The 19,671-nt window shown below is 43.6% G+C and overlaps 1 protein-coding gene across 1 annotated transcript in view; it reads right to left on the bottom strand.

The window, feature by feature from the left end:
- Window positions 1–19,671, bottom strand: part of LOC122651723 (anaphase-promoting complex subunit 5) — a 63,441-nt gene that overhangs the window by 37,229 nt on the left and 6,541 nt on the right. The window contains exons 5-7 of the mRNA XM_043845226.1: window positions 7,598–7,775; window positions 7,433–7,511; window positions 7,232–7,317 (exon numbers count right to left, since the gene is read on the bottom strand). Of these exons, the coding sequence (XP_043701161.1) occupies window positions 7,232–7,317; window positions 7,433–7,511; window positions 7,598–7,775 (343 nt within the window). The remainder of the gene's footprint in view (window positions 1–7,231; window positions 7,318–7,432; window positions 7,512–7,597; window positions 7,776–19,671) is intronic.

Raw genomic sequence — 19,671 nt, 5'->3', positions numbered from 1 at the left:
ATAAGGGAAGGTTTAACTCCTAATAAACAGCAATATGTGAAGTGTTCCTGTCTATATCACGTCTCTTTTGAAGTTGAAAAGGATAGGTTGCAGGACAGAGAATTATGACAGGATTACCTATGCCAGGGTTGCAGGAAATGATGGGAGAGAAGAAATTTTATCAGACAGGAGTGGGTTTATGGAGCTAAAACATTGGTCGTCAGCCTTTCACGTATGAGCACAATGAGAATGATAATCAGAACTCCTCTAACCAGATGGCTTAGGCACTTTAGAGAGAAATACTTTGTTTTAATAAAAAGATTTTTAATTTTTTCCTAATTATGTGGTGATTAAGATATTCAAAGAGGCACCGAGAGAATTTAGACAACTTCTGGTTAGCTCTAACGAAGAATTCATCAATAGTCCATTACTGACCTGATGTGCAAATGCCCAACATAACTGTAATGCTTTAAAATTCTAATCTGGCCAAGTCAATGTCATCATTAAAAAAATATTGGTGAGATTTCGAAGGCAAAGTACCCCACACTATTGGAAAAGTACCATGTGGGCATGTTCCTACTAGAGATGTGAAGGCAACTAGAAAACTTTAAACTTGATCCAAATAATCCTGGAAGAGGCTGAAGATGAATCTCCAGTCTCCTCCCACTAATTGATGCCCACTTCAATACGCAACTAAAGATTCACAATTTGGTATAAACGTATGATGACATGCACACACACACACACACATATATATATATATAAAGAAGATGCAATAGATTTTAGGGCTCTAACTGGGCCAAAATAGAGCAAACTGAGGGAGTCAGCCCCAGTACTCTATGAGAAAGATGATGTGTAGTCAATGAAGGACACCTTGTAGATCATGTCAGGCAGAACTGAAGGTGTAATGGATAGTCATTGATTTGGTACTTTAAGAAGGGGTATTCAAGCCACTTTAAAGTCACTAGTGATCAAGTTATCTTGTCTGATTGAAATGAAATCAATGCCCAGTCTGAGTTTACATCAAGTTCTCTGATGGTTCTCCGGCAATGACTCCGCCTCCCCCGACAGCCCTGCTCGCTGCCTGCGCCGATGCTCCTCCCCCTGCACTCCCCCACCCACCGTCCAGTCCTCCATCCCTGTTGACCTAATCAACAAATTCGTTCCTTCCCACCTCTTCCAATCCCTTTGCTCCATCTCTTCTGATTCTAAGATTGTCACTGTTGTTCGCTCTCACAAGGCTAGTAAAGCTCCTGGCCCCGATGGTTTCAGTATGGGGTTCTTTTCCACTTGTTGGGACATCATCGGTGCTGAGCTTATTAGTGCCATCAAGAGCTTTTTCCTCAACCCCCATCAGATCAAAAGCATTAACCATACCTTTCTCTGTCTCATCCCAAAACCTTCAGGAGCCTCTTCCATGCCTGACTTCAGACCCATCTCCCTCTGCAACCTCCTCTACAAGTTCATTGCCAAAATTCTAGCCAACCGGCTGAAGCTTGTCATTGACTCCCTTGTCAGCCCCAACCAATCCGCCTTTATCTCCGGGAGAAGCATCACGGACGACATTATCCTTTGCCAAGAAATTGTTCGAGGCTTCCACCGTAATTCCATCTCTCCCTCAGCCTTGTTGAAGATAGACATCCATAAAGCCTTTGACTCCATCCGCTGGGACTTCATCTCCCAAGTCCTTCTTAAGATGTCCTTCCCCCCCCCCACCTTTGTCAACTGGATCCACTTTTGCATCTCCACCCCTCGCTTCTCTGTCCTCCTCAATGGCAGCCATGCGGGCTACTTTAACTCCTCTGTTGGTATTCGCCAGGGCTGCCCCCCTCTCCCCCTTCCTTTTCTACCTTTCCCTTGAGGTCCTCACCCGTAGCATTCAATCCAAAACCGACATCCGCCTCATCTCCCCCATTCCTAAATGCAAGCCCACTAACCTGACCCACCTTGCTTTCGCCGATGACCTCATGATATTCTCCAAGGCTGATCCCCTCTCCCTTGAGTCCATTATGTCCTCCCTTCACCTTTTCCAGGGGCTCTCAGGTCTTCGCATTAACCTCCTTAAGTCCCAAATCTTCCTTGCTGGGATTCCTGACACCACCAAAGCCACCCTCACTGCCGTCACTGGTTTCTCCCTTGGCACCTTACCCGTCCGCTACCTTGGCCTCCCTCTCATCCCTGGCAGACTTTCAGCCCACCATTGCAACCCCATCCTTGACCTTCTTCGCAAGAGGCTTCAGCTTTGGAAGGCCAAACTCTTATCCTATGCAGGTCGTCTCGAGCTCATCAGGTCGGTTCTCCAGTCTTGTTATATCTATTGGAGCGGTGTCTTCGGTCTTCCCAAGGCCACATCAAAGCTACTGAATCTATTATGTGTGCTTTCCTATGGAGAGGTGTGGATTCAGCTAGGTTCCTCCACCCCAAAAGCTGGTCCTCCATTTGCTGTCCCAAATCTGAAGGAGGCCTCGGTCTCAGAAGGATTAAAGATGTTAACCTTGCTGGTTCTCTTAAGCTGCTTCGGAAGATTCTCACCAACAAATCCAGCATTTGGACCTCCTGGGTGTATGCTGATCTTCTCCGTAGAGACTCTATCTGGACTGTCAGCTCTACCCCAGACTCCTCCTGGATTTGGCGTAGAATTCTCTAAGTGAGGCACAAAGCCATGGGAGCTATATCTTGCAGGATTGATGATGGGTTACAGACCTCCCTTCGGCTCGATAAATGGCACCCCTCAGGTGTCCTTGCTTCCATTGTCAGCTCCCGTACCATCTATGCTTCTGGCCTGGGCAGATCTTCCCTTGTGGCTTCCATCATCACCAGAGGCTCTTGGTCCCCCCCCTTCCACTCCCCCCCCCCTTGCAGACCTTTGGAGCTCCCTCCCCCCTATCCCCCCTGGTCATCGAGGCAGAGGTGACACCATCTTGTGGCTTCCCTCCCCCTCTGGCAGCTTCAGTTCCCACTCCGCTTGGGACATGGTTAGACATAGAGGGACCCCTTGTCCTTGGCATAAAGTTGTTTGGTTTAAAGGGCACATCCCTAGACAGAGCTTTACCACTTGGCGCGCCCTTTCAAACTGCCTCCCAACCCAAGCTTTCCTCTTGCATCGTCATATGCAAGTTTCCTCCAGCTGCAGCCTTTGCTGGAATGGGCACGAAGATGCAGAGCACCTGTTCTTCTCTTGCCCCTTTGCTGCCTCCATCTGGAACCGTGTCCTTCGCCACTGTTGGCTCACCCGGAGATCGCCTCTGTCCCTATCCAGGGAATGGGTTTGAATTGATATGACTTTCGGAGGCAACTCGATATGCGATTCGATTGGGAAGCTTGCCTTTTGCGCCACTGTCTCCCACATTTCGATGGAACGAAACCTTAGAAGATGGACGTCCAACTCCCGCTCTTTCGACAAGATTTGGAAGGCCATCTACTTTGATGTTTCATCCAAAGCTGCCTCCCTCCCCCTCGCTGGTGTAAACGATACCCCAAGGAACAGGCTTATTGTTGTCTCCTGGGGTCTTCCTATCTCCATTTTGCGCACTGGCTAGTCCCTAGCTTTTTGTTGTTGGCCCTAGGGCTTGTATTTTCCTCTTCTTTCTTCATAATTAAATTTTTATTCATCCAAAAAAAAAAAAAAGTCACTAGTAAAGTTGAGGAGATATAAATACATGTAAAGACAAGATCTGGCAACCTTCTTCAATCGTTTTAAGAAAACACAATACAACTCCATCATTTTGGGTTTATCATCTTCCATCTTTCACTTTTCTCTAATATCCACTACTTTAGTGGTTAAGTGAGGCATTGGACATGCATGGAGGTACAAACAGTTTTGCATCATACAAAGATATTGGCAAAGTAATGTAGACTAATCCCCAAACAGAAAATCCAGCAAGAGCCTAGTACTTAACAGGATTACAGAACAGAGTACATAATAAGAATATGGAGAGAGTTTGTAACTCAGAATAGACAAGAAATCAGGTCGAGTAGTCTATTACTGTAAAGGAATAGACCTGCTGCAGGATTTGGTCGAATGCTAATAATAGAATAACAGAATAAAGACTTTTGATGAAGTCCTAGAGCTACTAGGATAACAGGTAGTAGAACTTGAACTGCAATTATAGACCAGAATTCTTCAGAATCAAATTAAGAACTTCAGAGAATAAAGTGGCAAGAACTAACGTTTCAGATTTAAACCAAAACAAAACAGCAGATGGAGAAATATTTGAAAAAACATAAAGAGAAAACTGAGTGAAACAGGGTCCCATAAGTGGTCCCATAAGTGAGTGACAACCAGCAGATTACTGACCAGTGTTTGAAAGAATAAGACAGATAGTAGGATAGAAATTGTGGCTTTGGAATCCACCAAAAACCCCCTAGAGAATCCACTCAGAAGAACAGCACTGAATCCACAGTAGTTGCTGGAAACGGAAGTTTATTAATTCAATTTTGTGAGCAAGGCCATAGGCCAGTACACCTATATATAGAATTCATAGCTCTTACCAATATTTTAGGCCCATTAAAATGGTCTATTACAAGGAAAACCCCTTGGACCAAAGGCTCAACACATATATAACTCAACCCCAGACTTATTTCCACTAAAATAAGCCCATTTATGTGATTTATCTGCATCACAAAGTCTGCAGGGACTTGCTGCTCAGTAATGGGGAGATATTACATGGATATTCATATTGGAGGAAACCACTGGTGACATACCCCATCAACATAAGTATCAATGGACATCTTGTCTCTCTCTCTCATAATTAGCATCATCAATCTCATCCTCCTCTCAACTCCACCACCAATGTAAGTAACTACAGTGCCCCCTTCCAGAACCTTCACATTATCATCATCTAAAAACTCATTTACTAAGAAAACAGCTCTTAAACACTTTTTAGCATCCTCATCTGATACAACACTTCAAAAACCATCAGGCTCATCCAATGCCTACCTCAGCCAGGAGTGATCCATCAAGTAGTGGTTCTAGCTTACTGCTACTTCATTCTAATCATAAGGAGAGCCAAGCATCTATTAGGCCTTCATGCTCATGTCTATGGCTTTCATCAATAAGGTCATATCTCATGACATTATGTCTCTTCAGTTATTTTGTGGAAATCCAACACACTTTGTTGTGAACAAATACTAAATAGTGGATATATTTCTTCAGCTTATTCTGTGATTCATAGAGATCAGACTGAATGTGTCCCAATTTCTCCAAAAACCCTAATTTGAGAATTTATTTTTTTTGGGGTGGGGGGTGAGGATGGGAAGAGCTTGCTGGAATCTGTAGAATAGCTTTGGGATAGATATGGAATAAATGGATATCTAACAATTAAATTGAAGATCCAATCAGAGACCTTAAGAGAACAGATTAGATGCTTAAAATTAAGATTAACAGAATTCAGAAGAGAGATTTTAGATGAAATAGATGTAATAAATAAAAGAATATAATAAGAAAATAAAGTGGATAGTGCTAAAGTCTAGTTTTAGGGGCAGACGAAGAAATTTGATAGCTCTTAAGATATAAACAAAATAAGACAGAATCATGGATCGAGTACCCAGATGGATCTATTCCATCTATCAAATAAATAAAATCAGTTTTCTCCTGTGAAATATGTGGAGCTATTGGACTGGTCCACGGTAAAGTAAAAACACAGAAGGGGGCAATGAAGATGGTAGATAAAGGATTTAAAATTAGGTCTGTTGATCAGAACTAATAAGGACTTAGAACAAAATATTAATAATGAAACCCCAAAACAAGATGTTAACAGAAATAGAAAATTTGATAGAAATGGGTAGGATAAATAAAGAGGAAAAACAAGGTATCACTGGGAGAAAAGAAGAGGATTGACCTAAATGGAGAGAATCTGACATGAGAATAGAATCAATCTAGGGAAGCAAGAATGAGAGCACATCTCTTACGTACTAAACTACCAAGCAAATGGCAAATTCTTATTTTGACGAAATTCAAATCAAAACTTCTTACAAAACCTAGTTTTAACGGTTTCAACTCCAAACAGGGAAACTTCTAGAAAACCTCAGTTCTTATGATTTTTTGCAAAATCACTCCCATATCTTTGTCATCAACCATGTATAACATTTGATAATTAATTATTAAATGGTTTTTAATTTTATGTTTATTCATTCCAAATACATATTTTAGTTGTTTTACTTGAATTATGTGTTATAGTACTAAATTTTGTGCATGCAGCATACAAAATACATAACCAACCAAAGGTCTGAAACCAAAGTACATTTTTGGGTGTTTTTTTTTTCACAATCTAAGGGTTCCACTATGTTTAGAGGGCCTAAAATAGGGTTTCTTAGAAGTTTCGGGACCTAATTGGGCATTTGGATCTCGAAAACAGCAGTCTAAACTTGCAGCCAACACTTGCCACGTCTCTGTCAAAATTTTGCAGTTTCGCGAAATATTTTGGTTTCGAGCCAGGTTTTCACCAGGCTCAAAAATAAAACTTCGAACCTTGCTCACACGCACCTCAGCATAATACCAAGGAATGGAATCGAGTAGAATTTCAGTGCAACTTGAACTCAATTATATATTCACATATGAAATGCATTTGGTACTTTAATGTAAATATTTCTGTGGATAAACCATGATGGGACAGTATGCACGCTTGTTTTGGCTCTAGCAATGAAATTAATTCCCTTTGCCAATCAAAACATAAAAAGCTGATTTCCAATTCGATTAGGTTGCTCAAAGCATCAAGATCAACTCCGAGAAATTTAAATAAGGTAGACTTTTCAAACCCTATCCAACCAACTAAAGTTAAATCTGGTCTATGTTCAAGCTGAATGAGTTGAGTCCAACCAACCCAATTCACAATCCCAGCTTTGTAATATCGATACCTTGCGTATTTCACAACAGAAAAAATCTATGGAAGACTGTATATTTCAACAGTTTGATCAGTCTAAACGACTCAAGAGCATACTAAGAGGCAGAGAAGCAGAATGAATTTTTCATTTTGAGGAATAGAACTAATGAGACATGGATAAACTCATAAACAGGGTCTGAGACAAGAGTCCAAGATTTAGATTCTGGGATTGATTTTATAATATCATGGCCTTAAATGAGTCTCATAATAAATGTAAACTAAAAGAGGAGCACATATTTACTCCAAAGGATTAAGGTTGGATTGGCGGAGGGCTGTAAAGGAACCTACAACAGTATTTTGGCTTTTTTTTTTTTTAATCAAGCCAGTAGTTTCACTAGTTTGGCACATTTAAGAATTAATCAAACAGACACCTGTAATCAAAATAGCAGTGAAGGTTTTCCAAAGCAGCAGGGTAATCATCATGATAAAGGCTATTCAAGTATCGTAAGTAGTGAACCTGCATAATACAAAAAAGAACAAAATATAATGATCAAACAGCACCAGTTACATTTTTAACATAACAGGTGTAATATCAATACAAGTGCATCCATTAGCCAAGCTTTACAACTTACGCGATGAAGCTCTGGAGCAAGTTTCTGAAGCTGCTTTAAAACAGATTCAAATGAATTTAGTGGAAATGAACTGCCATGCCTGCCCATAAGTAAATAAACTGAGTCAAGAGGCCCACAATACAATCTCACTATGTTCAAATGAGTTAGAAACTTATAAGTACTTACCTCTCAATTAGATCAGCTTTCTCTCTTAAGTACCCCTGTACCTGCCAATTAGTACGTAAAAATAAGCCACCAATTTGATCATCACCTCTCGATGCATCATCTGAAGGGCATGCAAACTCCCTCCCTTGTCTACCATCATTGCTGCGCTTGAATTTGGCGCCAGCGGGAACCTGGACATCTGCAAATAACCAAATAAATGAAGTCTTCAACTGTTATTATGGCCATAAAAAAAATCTAAGTAACCCCTCCCGTTTTTTTTTTTTTTTTTTTTGGGGGGGGGGGGGGGGGGGAGGGGAGTGGGTTCAGCAATAACAGAAAGAATCTTAATAAGAAGAGAAAAATGGACATTATAGGAGTAAAGCAAAAATAGGAAGAAATAAGGAGATAAAAACCAACATCTACCACCAAGCACTAACAATGAACATACATCCTAACCCAAAACCCTCCAAATCATACAACATTCAAAGAGGAGAATAAATACCATAAGTAATAATACAATAACAGAAATCAACAGAAACACAGACAACAAGTACAAGTGGTAAAACATTTCATTGAAATTTGGAAAATTGAGCGAAATGTTTTGATTTTCTAAAAGGGACAAAACAGAATAGTGTTGGGAATGGAAAGGATACAATAATGCAACCAAGGGTTGAAATTTCCGTCAAAATACTGAAATTTCGACAATATGGGTGATTTCTAAAATGAACGAGATGCTACATTGCTCCTTATAATAAGACCATATTTCACAAACTGAGGTCGAAATTTCAACCACATTTCGATCAAAGTCAAAGGTTTCAACCAAAACCACTAGAACCCCTAAAAAAATGGCTTCAATCTCTTGCTGGATCAAGACATTGCGGACTACTTCAAAGCATCTATAACAATCAGTTGTTGGAATTGAGGAAGATTTCTGCAAGATTCGAATTTGAAGGTAACCCTTTTTTTCCTTGAAATTAATGAGGTGTTGAGTAATGAGTACTTAAAAAATAATGTACTCATAATTTAGTATTGATGCTAACTAATGTAGAACTGCAATTGAATGATCAAAACAGTACCAAAACAGAATCAAAACACAGGATAAAATCCAGATTTAGGAGAACTGCTATAACTCAAAATCAGTAGGTCAGCTGAGACTGAAACTCAATCAAGTTCAGTAAACAAGGGGCATAGAATACTTGCTGAAAATCCCAACTCAATGCAAGGGCTGGATCTGAGAATATGAGTCAGTCCTACACTCCTACTAGCACTAGGACAAGGGTATTTCTATAATTTCACAGATCATATCCAAATTCAGATAACAGGAAGTTGATGATCAATCGAGTTTGGTCAGATGAGATAACTGCTGGCAATGACAAATCAGTAGAAACAATGGATCGAGAAGCACTTAAATAGATAGTATTCAATCTGAGAACACAAGGGCAAAATAGGAATTCTGTAATAAAACCAGATCCACAGGTCAGATCTGATGGAGATTCTGATAGAGTATCTCTAAAACAGTAAAGGACAGCTCCTCAAAATCTGGAGGCAGTCTAATGGCCAGATTCTCTTAACTATAAGTCGAGTGAAAAAAGCCTTGCGTAGAAATTCCAGATTCAGATTACTAGTTGCAGAAAACTAGACAGTACTTGTTAATGGAGAGGAAGATAGAGGAAGGAAAAAAATAGCAAAAAAAGAAAGACACGGGCTTCACACCGCAAGTTGGTTGGATGGATCAAACACCAACCAGCCTTCATCGAACACAAGGTTTTCTTGATCAAACACAATTTTCGTGTACAATGTTGAGCCCCCTAACAAATTATATAGAAAACTCAAAAAAGACTCTGACACTAAAAAGGAAAGGCCTAACCCAATCCTTAACTAACAAGGTAATCTAAACTAACTAGAAATCTGACTCAAAACAAGACTGGACTTCTAGAATCCTAATCCAACCTAACTAGAACACTAAATAACAATTAGAATAAAGAATTAATGGCACTGAACTAAGCAATCTTGTATGCCTAGCCTCTACCCACATTATGTTGTAGACAGATTCTTGGGCTTCAAATACAGCCGCAAGAATCAAAGGAGTGGCCCATGATGCACATTAAGTGGCCAGACCCATGGGCCATAGGGCCAACCCTTGCGGGTTGGGAGTTTTTGGCTCACTCAAAGCCAAATCATGGGGAACAGCTAGCTGATGAATTTTTGTATCTTTTGTTATTTATTTCCTATATATAAGATAGCTAAGATGAGAGAAAGGAAAAGTAGAGATTTCGATCAAGTGAGGTGTATCAAGGGTGACGATGGAAGAGTGTTGGTAAGGGATGAGGACATTGTGAAGAGATGGGATGAGTATATCTGTGAACTACTAAATGGAGATAAGTCGAGTAGAATTGACATGGATGAATTCTATAGGACTGTTGTACGACCGACTATAGTATGGGGCAGAATGTTGGGCAGGTAAGGAATGTCATATTGAGAAGCTATGTATAGTAGAGATGAGGATGTTAAGATGGATGTACGGAAAAACTAGGAAGGATAACGTATTAAAGCTGACTTAGGAGTTGCCCCGATCAATGACAAGCTCCGAGAGAGTCGTTTGAGGTGGTATGGTCATGTTCAACGGAGACCTAGGGACGCCCCAATAAGGAGTGAGATGATTCCGATTGAAGGAGCTAAAAGAGCTAGGAGCAAGCCTAAAATGATCATAGGAGAAGTTGTGAGGAAGGACATGCGTAGTCTAGGTCTTGTACAAAGTATGACCTCAGATAGAGCCTGTTGGAGGGCAAGGATCCATGTAGCAGACCCCATTTATCTGAGATTCTCCTAACTTGCTATTTTGTGCCTCTTTCCTCTTACTTTCATCTTTACTCTTTCATCTTTCATTTTTCTTTTTATTTTCCATCTCTCATTTGTCATTTTCAATTTTTCATTTCTCATCTCATTCCCCATCCCTCTTTTTCCATCTCTTCATTCCCCTTTTTTGTTTAGACCTCAGTCTTACCTACTTTGTTTTGTTTGGATCCATGTAGCAGACCCCATTAAGTTGGGATTAGGCTGAGTCTGTTGTTGTTGTTGTTGTTGTTGTTATTTATTTCCTAATTTAGTTCAGCCCTTGTTAACTTAACTAAGACTATAGTTTTCTTAGTGTGCAAGCCTCATGATTCCCTTGTAAAAGGCTTCTTGTACTTTCCTTTTTGTTTACTTTTTAATCCTGTTTTTAGTAAGTATACACTATATGTAATGGAAACCTTAAGAGTCTCCTCCCCACGATTTATTGAATGAAAGTTTTGCTTTCTTGTGCAAAGAGAATCTGTAAGATGCCGTGAAGTGAGAGACCTTGGGTGAGATACCCTAGACTGAGAGAGTCTACCTATCCTTTCTTCCCCTTCTCCTACTTCCAATTGATACCCCCATTCTGAGTTTATTTCTTTGGCCATCTAAGACCAATGGAGACCCCTATTGAAGCTTCTGATTGCCTACTGAAATACCCATTGAATTGTACTTAATTGATGTTGTTAATGCTGCTGATTGTAGGATCCCACCATCTCTGATTCTGGTTTTGAAGATTTTCTTGCTGAAAACTTTAAGGCTTTCAATCTCCCAAGACAACCATCAGTTGCTGCCCAAGTTTTGAGGATCAAATCCACTCATAAGGAGCCCCACTTGACTGGAGTTTAGAGCTGTTTCAACTTCTAGTTTGTCTAGTACCAGAAATCTCCTAAAAAGGACATACCCAGTGCACGAGGCTCCCGCCACTGCAGGGTCTGGGGAGGGTTGTAATGTACGGAGCTTTACCCCTGCATTCGCAGAGAGGCTGTTTCCATACTCGAAGCCCTGACCACTTGATCACAATACTGTTGCACCAAGGCCCGCCCTCACCCGAAAGATCTCAGCACTGGGCCGTCAATTCTGCCCGAGGTTTTGAGGGTTGAATCCATCCATCCATACCTCCATTCAACAGTAATATCACCCCTTTTTAATCCCTGTTGCTGTGGTTCTTGAAACCTAGCTCTGCCTGCAATAGGTGTTATATTGCTGCTGTTTATTGTCCTCTTTGGCTGGATTATGCATTATCATTGTTAGGTGTTGTTAGGGGTTATAAGGGTTCGTTTAATCTATTGTTTCCCACTGTTTGTTATGTATTCATATATTGTTATATGTCTGAAATCAGTACCTAATCTGGGTTATATTTGTCATCCTATTTGGGGTTGAATCACTTGTGACTTAGCTCTACATAACATTATAGTCCAATGACAAAGACCACCATCCATTGCCATTCTCGCGATACTGCTCTTCCCCCAGCAACCTCCCTGTCTGGTTATTTCCCCTCTTTGAAGCCCCCCCTTTTTGTCCCCTTCCTCGTATAACACTTTTTCTGTCCTTCCACTTTTACCCCCCCCTCTTCCACCACCCCTTTACCCATTTTACTCCCCTGCTCCCTAACCCCCCCTGGCCCATCCCACCTAACCTTTCTAACGTCTCGCCTATTGGGCCTTATTCTTCGGCCCATATCCCCTCCAGTTCGATAGATCACCCCTTGGCCCTGGCCCACCTTCCTGTTTGGCCCAGCTGCCTGGCCCGTAACACTGATCCTGGCCCATCTCTGCCCCTCTTAACCTCTCCCCCCCCTTTTAACCCTCCCATCCACCGTACAGCCCATATCTTCCCAGCCCACCTCTAACCAACCCCTCTTAACCCTTCCTCCCCCAACCCAAGTCCAGTCTTTCTTCACCTATAACCTGCCCATATTTCAACCTCCAGCCCACCTCTACCATAAACTTTTCCCTAACCCCCCTTCCCAATCCCTCACCAGGTCCATCTCCTCCCCTTCCCTTTTTGATCCCCCCCCCTTCACCTGACCTGCCCCCCCCCCGGTTCCACTTGCTCTCCCCTCCCCCCCTTGTTCCCCTCCCTTCCCCCCCCGCAGGCCTCTCGTCCGAGATCCGGCTCTAGTCTTCTTTCGACGTCGCTATCACAGCACCCCTCTGGTGCGCTCTTTGCCATTTCCCTCCTAGTGATCATGTCTGCCGGCCTCATTTGGAATGTCAGGGGTCTCAACTCCCTGGCCAAGCATCAGGAAATTCATTCTCTCATCAAATCCACCCACTCCTCCTTTTGTGCCCTCCTTGAAACCCGCGTTCAGCAAGATAATGCAGCCCGCATTGCTGCCTCTATTGCCCCCTCATGGTCCCTTCTCTCTAACTACAATCACTCCCCTCTCGGTCGGATTTGGTTCCTCTGGGACCCATGCACTATACTCACTCCACGGGAACTAGCCTAACGGTTTGCTTCAGATTTAGCATTCCCCTCCCCCTTCCTAGATTTCGCGTTATTGTCTGCTATGCTAGCCTCACTGGGCAGTCTGACTGTTAGAACGGGCATCAGGTCGTCTCCTCTAGTCAGAGGCGGCACTCGCTGGCTTTTGCTTCTTCGTATTGGTTTCTCTTCCCTTATTCTTCTTCCCTTATTCTTTCATTTCTTCTTATTCTTCTTCTCTTTCCTCGATTTCTTGATTTCTTCCCCTTGAGATTTTTAAATGCTTTCATCTTGAGTAGCGTGATGTGACTTGAGCCTTTTTGCGCTTCGATAATGGGGATGCTCCATCCTTTCTGTTTTCGCGCTCTGAATCTGGCTGATTTTCAAGTCCTGACTTGGTGATTGCTATGATTGATATAGAAGATGGAGTTCCTTGGATAGTGATTCTCATTCGCAATGGGAGAACAAATACGAGTTGGAGATCGAAGTACTCTATCAAAGAGTGTGGAGGCCTGGAACTTATGCCTTCTTGGCAAAGTCCTAGGCGGATTTGTTCACCTAAAATTGCTCACCGAGAGAATGCAAGCAGTCTGGAAACAAGCAACATGAAAGGAGGAGGTCAGATCATGGCCATGGGAGGCGCTTACTTTCTGTTCAGATTTGCAAACGTTGAAGACTTCAACCTCGTTATTACTATAGGACCATGGTTTGTCCATAAGTCGAGGCGCTGTCAAACCCTGTAAAGATTGTTTTTCGCTTGCAACTACGAAATAAGGGCTGCCTAGCCGCTGCAACAAAGCAATTTCTGCAAAAGAAGTTGAGACAAAGATGTGACATTCATTTATTTAGATGTTTCATGCGTAGCAGAGACTTTCTCGAGGAAGTTGGGATTAAGAGTTTCATTTTGTACATCAAACATAAGCTGGGCAACGCTACCTAAGGCGGGGTGCTCCCTCGGGCATTCTTTTGGTTTTCTCTCCTTTATAGAGCTAGCTATCGTTATCGTTTTCAGCTAGAAATTTTCTCATTTCTAGCGTGTCATGGTTGTTCGCATGCATTCATCTCAAAAGAAAGGGAAGAGAGGGAAGGCATCTTTGTATCTAGCCCTTAGGTACACATTTCAGGCTCTAAAAGAGTCTTGTATCTTTCAATTGTTTGGCATTCATCATCCAAGCTTTAGTGCACAATGCGGCTTGTCGTGCGAACTTGTGATGCAACGAGATTTCAAATCCAGAGGTTAAGCGTACTCTGGCAACTTTACGTAAGGCAGAGTTTGGTTTTTTGCTCTTTATGGTCGAGATCCGGATTACTCTATGATTAGAGTGTTTGGCTGTCATTGCTTCCCTTATCTTCGTGATCATGCAAAGAAGTTGTTTAGTCCAAAATCCTATCCTTGTGCGTTTTTGGGTTACAGTCCTCAACACAAAGGATATCGGTGTCTGTATCCCCCTACAGGGCGAATTTACATCTCCAGGCATGTGATCTTTGATGAGCACAATTTTCCATATGCTAATCCTTCTTCTCTTTATGGTCGTGATACTTTTCAGGGGGAGGTCACTACCTTTTCTGATACATCTGACTGGTTTACTTTAAATCAATCTTCAGAGCACAGTTCCGATAGTACAGTTCAAGGTGCCGATAATTCATGTTCAAAACCATTCTATCTCTGTTTGCCGCCTACAATCTATGCTAAGCCGGCTAAAAAACAATCGCACCCCTAAATGATGCAGGAGTAAGCTGAAGGGCCTTATTGTAATAGCGGGGGGGTGTCGATTTCCTGCCATTGCAGAAAACTATGGTATCATCCGCATATAGCAGATGGGATATGATTCCGCACTTTCTTGGCACTTTGTAAGCACAAGTTTGTTGCTCCATGAAGAGCTTGGCCAACCATCTACGTTGGACCTCTTCCGCAAAAATGAATAAAGTGGGGGAGAGGGGGTCACCTTGACGAATTCCTCTGGTGCCCAAGAAATGGCCACATTGACAGCCGTTTACCATGGTTCTCCCTCAGTTGGAGCGTCTAGCGGCTCCACAAATTCCCTGTCCACGTAATGAAACTTCCAATACCAATGCTCAGCTATGTACCCCACCAGCTCGGGATTCAAAGCCTCAGGAGGTCCTATCTTGTAGGCCTCAACCACTGGTGGAACATCCTGAATAAGTCTGAACTGCCTCTGAATATAAGAAGGAAGATAAAAGGAAGTATGGGTTAGGCCCATCAGTCGAACATAGTTATAACCCGGAGAAATGAAATTGATGAAGATTCATTATCAAAAGAAAACAAAAAACTTTATTTGTTTACAAGGACGTGAGCCAGTGGCCATTGGACATGGTAGCAATCCACTAACAGAGCGAACCCCCCAACCCCCCGGTCAAACGGGAGCGAGCCCTTCCTCGGAAAGCGAACATTTCATTTTCATTATGGAAGTTTTTTATTCGAAGATTTCATCAATGAATTGGCAAGGAAGCAAAAGTAATAAGAGTGAAAGGAATCCCGAAAGGAGAAAGTCAGATACCAAGGGCAAGGAACGCCCACAGGAAGGCCCTTCTAATATGGGTCAACCCCACCTCGGCAGGTAACAAATCTATTGATCGATTAGTGGTTGTGTTTAAAAACCTTTACGCCTAAAAGCAGTCGTGGTTGGGCCACGCAAATCAACTAAACAGCGTGGCATGCATATAGCAAGATGGATAACAACGGAACAAGGACATTGCATTCAGTAGTATTCTTATGAATCTATCCAATAGACAGTGGCGGAAACCACTTTAGGATAAGCTATCCGAAATGGTTTCTTAAATACGGCACCTTCCAATTTCAATTTGATCCAAAAAGTCTCTTGAAGAAAGGCTTTTTTAATCGAGGCGCTATAAGAAGCATGTCTTTTTCAAGAACTCGTATGGCCGCAGCCTGAATCTGTGTAGAGGTATAACTCCTGATTTCCAGGCTCGTAAATGTGAAAGTGATCCTCACGACCGTTTCCTTGATTGCCCGAGTGAGGCGCTGTCAAGCCCTGACTTTCAGCATTTAATATACTTCTCTTGTATTGTCAAATCAAAGTCAGAGATGCTAAAGATCTAGATAACCTGATGTTGACAAAACTAGGTGAAGAATACCCCTACTTTCTAAAGAGATAGAAAAATTCCCTTTTTATGGCTGTCTTGAGCATGCGAAGAAAGCACTCATGGAAAACATATGCGAATTCTCTCTTTGGTCTCTTCTAAGCTCAACTTAGCCATTCGATGGCCGGCTCTGATCTCCAAATAGTTGTATAGTAAGACTGGCCATTCATCCGATATGAGAACGGAACATCGTGCTTATTGGTCATCAAAAAGTGGTGAGTCAAACCAATTCACTCCATGTTTTTTATCAAGGAAACTCAGCTGCAGAGCCCCCTGATAATCGAAGACCTTCGGATGGCCTTCTGCCATCGAAGGGGACTGAGCGACAGAGTAATGTGTTATAATTTTATTCTCATTATTGGCATTGTTTACAACTTGTACTTGGTAACCTTTAACGGCACAATAGCCGGCCACGGGGGGAACCTCACCCCCCCCCACGGAGCGGTAAGAGCGTACCAAGCTGTCGTCCTCCTCGCTATAGTCCACTTCGAACTCCCCTAGTGCTCTTCAAACGTATATGATCTAGTATATATGAGGGTAATTGGATGCAACCGATAGGTATGGGGGTGAATTCTTTCATAAACCACCCTAAACGAGTTCTGGTTTTCTACGCTGGGGTAGCTTGCTTCCACTGGTGGTGGGCGGGCGAAGGGTTAAAAAGGGTGTGGTTATTAATTGATAAGGGAAAGCAGGGAAGCTTCAATGATATAGGGCCAGCAATCCTGAAATAATAGAAAGCGGGTTGAAAGTGGGTGGGTTAGTCCTGTAAGCGAGCCACCCCTATTTATTTCGAAGGGTTTGGTTCCAACCAGCCTGCTTTTCGAAGCTGGTTCCCTAATGTTGATAGGGAGAGAGTGCTCGTAGATCAGCTCGACCACCAGGAGAGGAACTCACCAACCGAAACAACAAAGATGAACAAAGGAAGGAGCCAAAATCACCATCTCTCTTTCCCATTCCTCCTCCCAATTCCTCCATCTCAGCCTCTCCATCCCCAACTCCCAATCCACTTTCTTTCTGACCATTGTTTATGCCTGCTATCATGCTGTTGACCGTTCTTCTCTCTGGTTGGACCTCTCCCTCCTCAATACCTCTATGGACTCCACACCCTGGGATTTAGGTGGGGACTTCAATGTGGTGTGAACCCAAGAAGAAAAATTGGGCGGCAGACCCATTGACTCTTCCTCCGTCCTTGCTTTCAACGATTGCCTAGAAGAACTAGGCATTGAGGACCTTCGCTGGACTGGTTCCCCCCTCACTTGGAACAACCGGCGCGTTGGCCCTGATCGCATTACCTGCAAGCTGGATCGTTTCCTCTCTAATGAGGCTTGGCTATCCTCCTTTCCCCACTCTCTTGCCAACTTCCTTCTCCAAGGCCTCTCTGACCACTGCCCCTGCCACATCCTTAGCCATCCCTATTCCTCCTTTGGCCCTAAGCCTTTCAAATTCTTCGACATGTGGACCTCCCATCATCTTTTCCTTCCCACCGTCCTCAAGGCCTGGCGCACCCCTGTCTCCTCTCCCTCCCTCCCCCTTATTGCCCTGACCAGGAAGCTCCGCAACACCAAAGCTGCCCTCAAAAGCTGGAACATCTCTTCCTTTGGCAACATTAATTCCAGGCTCTCCTGCTACAAATCCAATCTCTCCTCTGTCCAGGCCAGACTCCAATCTAACCCTCTCAATCCCCTCCTTTCCTCTGAGGAAAAACTCCTTTCTGAGGAGCTGTTCTCTCTCTCCTCCCTGGAGGAAAGCTTCCTGCGTCAAAAATTCCGTATCAAGTGGTTAGAGTTGGGTGACTCAAATTCTGCTCATTTCCACAGGTCTCTGAAAGCCAGACTCAACTCTAACTCCATCACCCTCCTGCATCCCTCTGATGGCTCCCCCCTTACCTCGATTAGTGATATCAAATATGCAGCCATCTCCTTCTTCTCTGACTTGTTCAATCCCCCCCCCCTTTCCTTCCACCCCCATCCCCCTGATCTCATCAACAAATTCCTCCCTCCCCTCGTTGTGGATTCCCTCATCAGCATCCCCTCTAATGAGGAGATCGCCAAGGCCATCCATTCCCACAAATCCAACAAAGCTCCTGGCCCTGACGGATTCAGTATGGGATTCTTTCTCAGCTGCTGGGATTCCATCAAAGGAGATCTCTTCAAAGCCATCCGCAACTTCTTCTATAAGCCAAGTCAGCTGGCTCAGGTCGACCAAACCTTCATTTGCCTCATTCCCAAAAAAGAGGGAGCCACCTCTCTCTCGGACTTCAGACCCATCTCCCTTTGCAACCTCATCTACAAATTCATTGCCAAAATCCTTACCAACAGAATCAAGGCGATTATCCCCTCTTTGGTCAGCCCCAACCAATCCGCCTTCATTTCTAGGAGAAGCATTGCGGACAACATTATCCTTTGCTCTGAGATCGTGCGGGGATTTAACAGCAAATCTCACTCTCCGGCTGCCCTTATGAAAATTTATCTCCACAAAGCTTTAGACTCCCTCCATTGGGACTTCATCTGCGGAGTGCTCTCTCAAATGGGCTTCCCCCCTGCCTTTGTTCACTGGATTCATGCTTGCATCTCTTTCCCTACTTTCTCGGTTCTAGTCAACGGCTCTCTGGCTGGCTTCTTCCATTCTAGAGTGAGCATCCGCCAAGGGTGTCCCCTCTCCCCCTTCCTCTTCTCCATCGCCCTGAAAGTTCTCTCCTGCAACCTCCAATCCAAGATCGATCTCCACCTCATCTCTCCCATGCCTAAATGCAAGCACATTAATCTTACTCACCTCGCTTTTGCAGACGATCTGATGATCTTCTCTAAGGCCTCTCACTCCTCCATCTTTGCCATAATGGACTCTCTCCACCTCTTTGAGACCCTCTCGGGCCTTCGTATTAACCTCCTCAAATCCAAACTCTCTCTCTGGTATCTCCGATCTGGACCATGACTCCCTTCTGACCCTCACTGGTTTCTCCATCGGCTCCCTCCCAATCAAATACCTTGGCCTCCCTCTCATTCCGGCCAGACTCTCCAGCCACCATTGTGCTCCTATGTTGGATAACATCCGCAAGCGACTCCAACTTTGGAAAAGCAAACTCCTTTCCTACGCCGGTTGCCTTGTTTGCATCCGCTCTGTCCTTCAAGCTTCTTATATCTATTGGAGTGGTATCTTCGGCCTTCCCAAAGCCACCATCCAGGCGATGGAACGTCTCTTCTGTGCTTTCCTCTAGAAAGGGACAGATACCTCTAGATTCCCCCATCCTGCTAGCTGGAAGTCTATTTGCCTTCCAAAAGCCGAAGGTGGTCTTGGGATCCTGGGTATAAAAGACTCCAACACTGCTGGTATTCTCAAGCTTATCTGGAAAATTTCCTCCCATCAGGATTCCATCTGGGTCAGCTGGGTCTACTGTCATCTCCTAAAGTCCGATTCTATCTGGACTGTCCCCGTCCCCTCTGATGCCTCCTGGATTTGGAGAAAGATCCTAGCCCTTCGCCCCCTGGCCCTTCGTGGTATCTCTTCCTCCATTGCCAGAGGATCCTCCATCTCCCTCTGGCTCGACCCTTGGCACCCTCTTGGTATCCTTTTCTGTGCTCTTGGCCCCTGGTCGATATACTCTTCTGGTCTTCCCAAAAATGCCCCCCTTTCCTGTCTCATTTCTTCTGGCTCCTGGTCCCCCCCCCCCTTTTCTCAACCCCTCCATTGTCTCACGGATTTGGCCTACTCTCCCC

This window comes from Telopea speciosissima, chromosome 2 (genome assembly GCF_018873765.1).
Source record: "Telopea speciosissima isolate NSW1024214 ecotype Mountain lineage chromosome 2, Tspe_v1, whole genome shotgun sequence".
NCBI lineage: Eukaryota > Viridiplantae > Streptophyta > Magnoliopsida > Proteales > Proteaceae > Telopea > Telopea speciosissima.
Note: the sequence above shows the minus strand (reverse complement) of the source record. Positions and strands in the feature narration are given on the sequence as shown.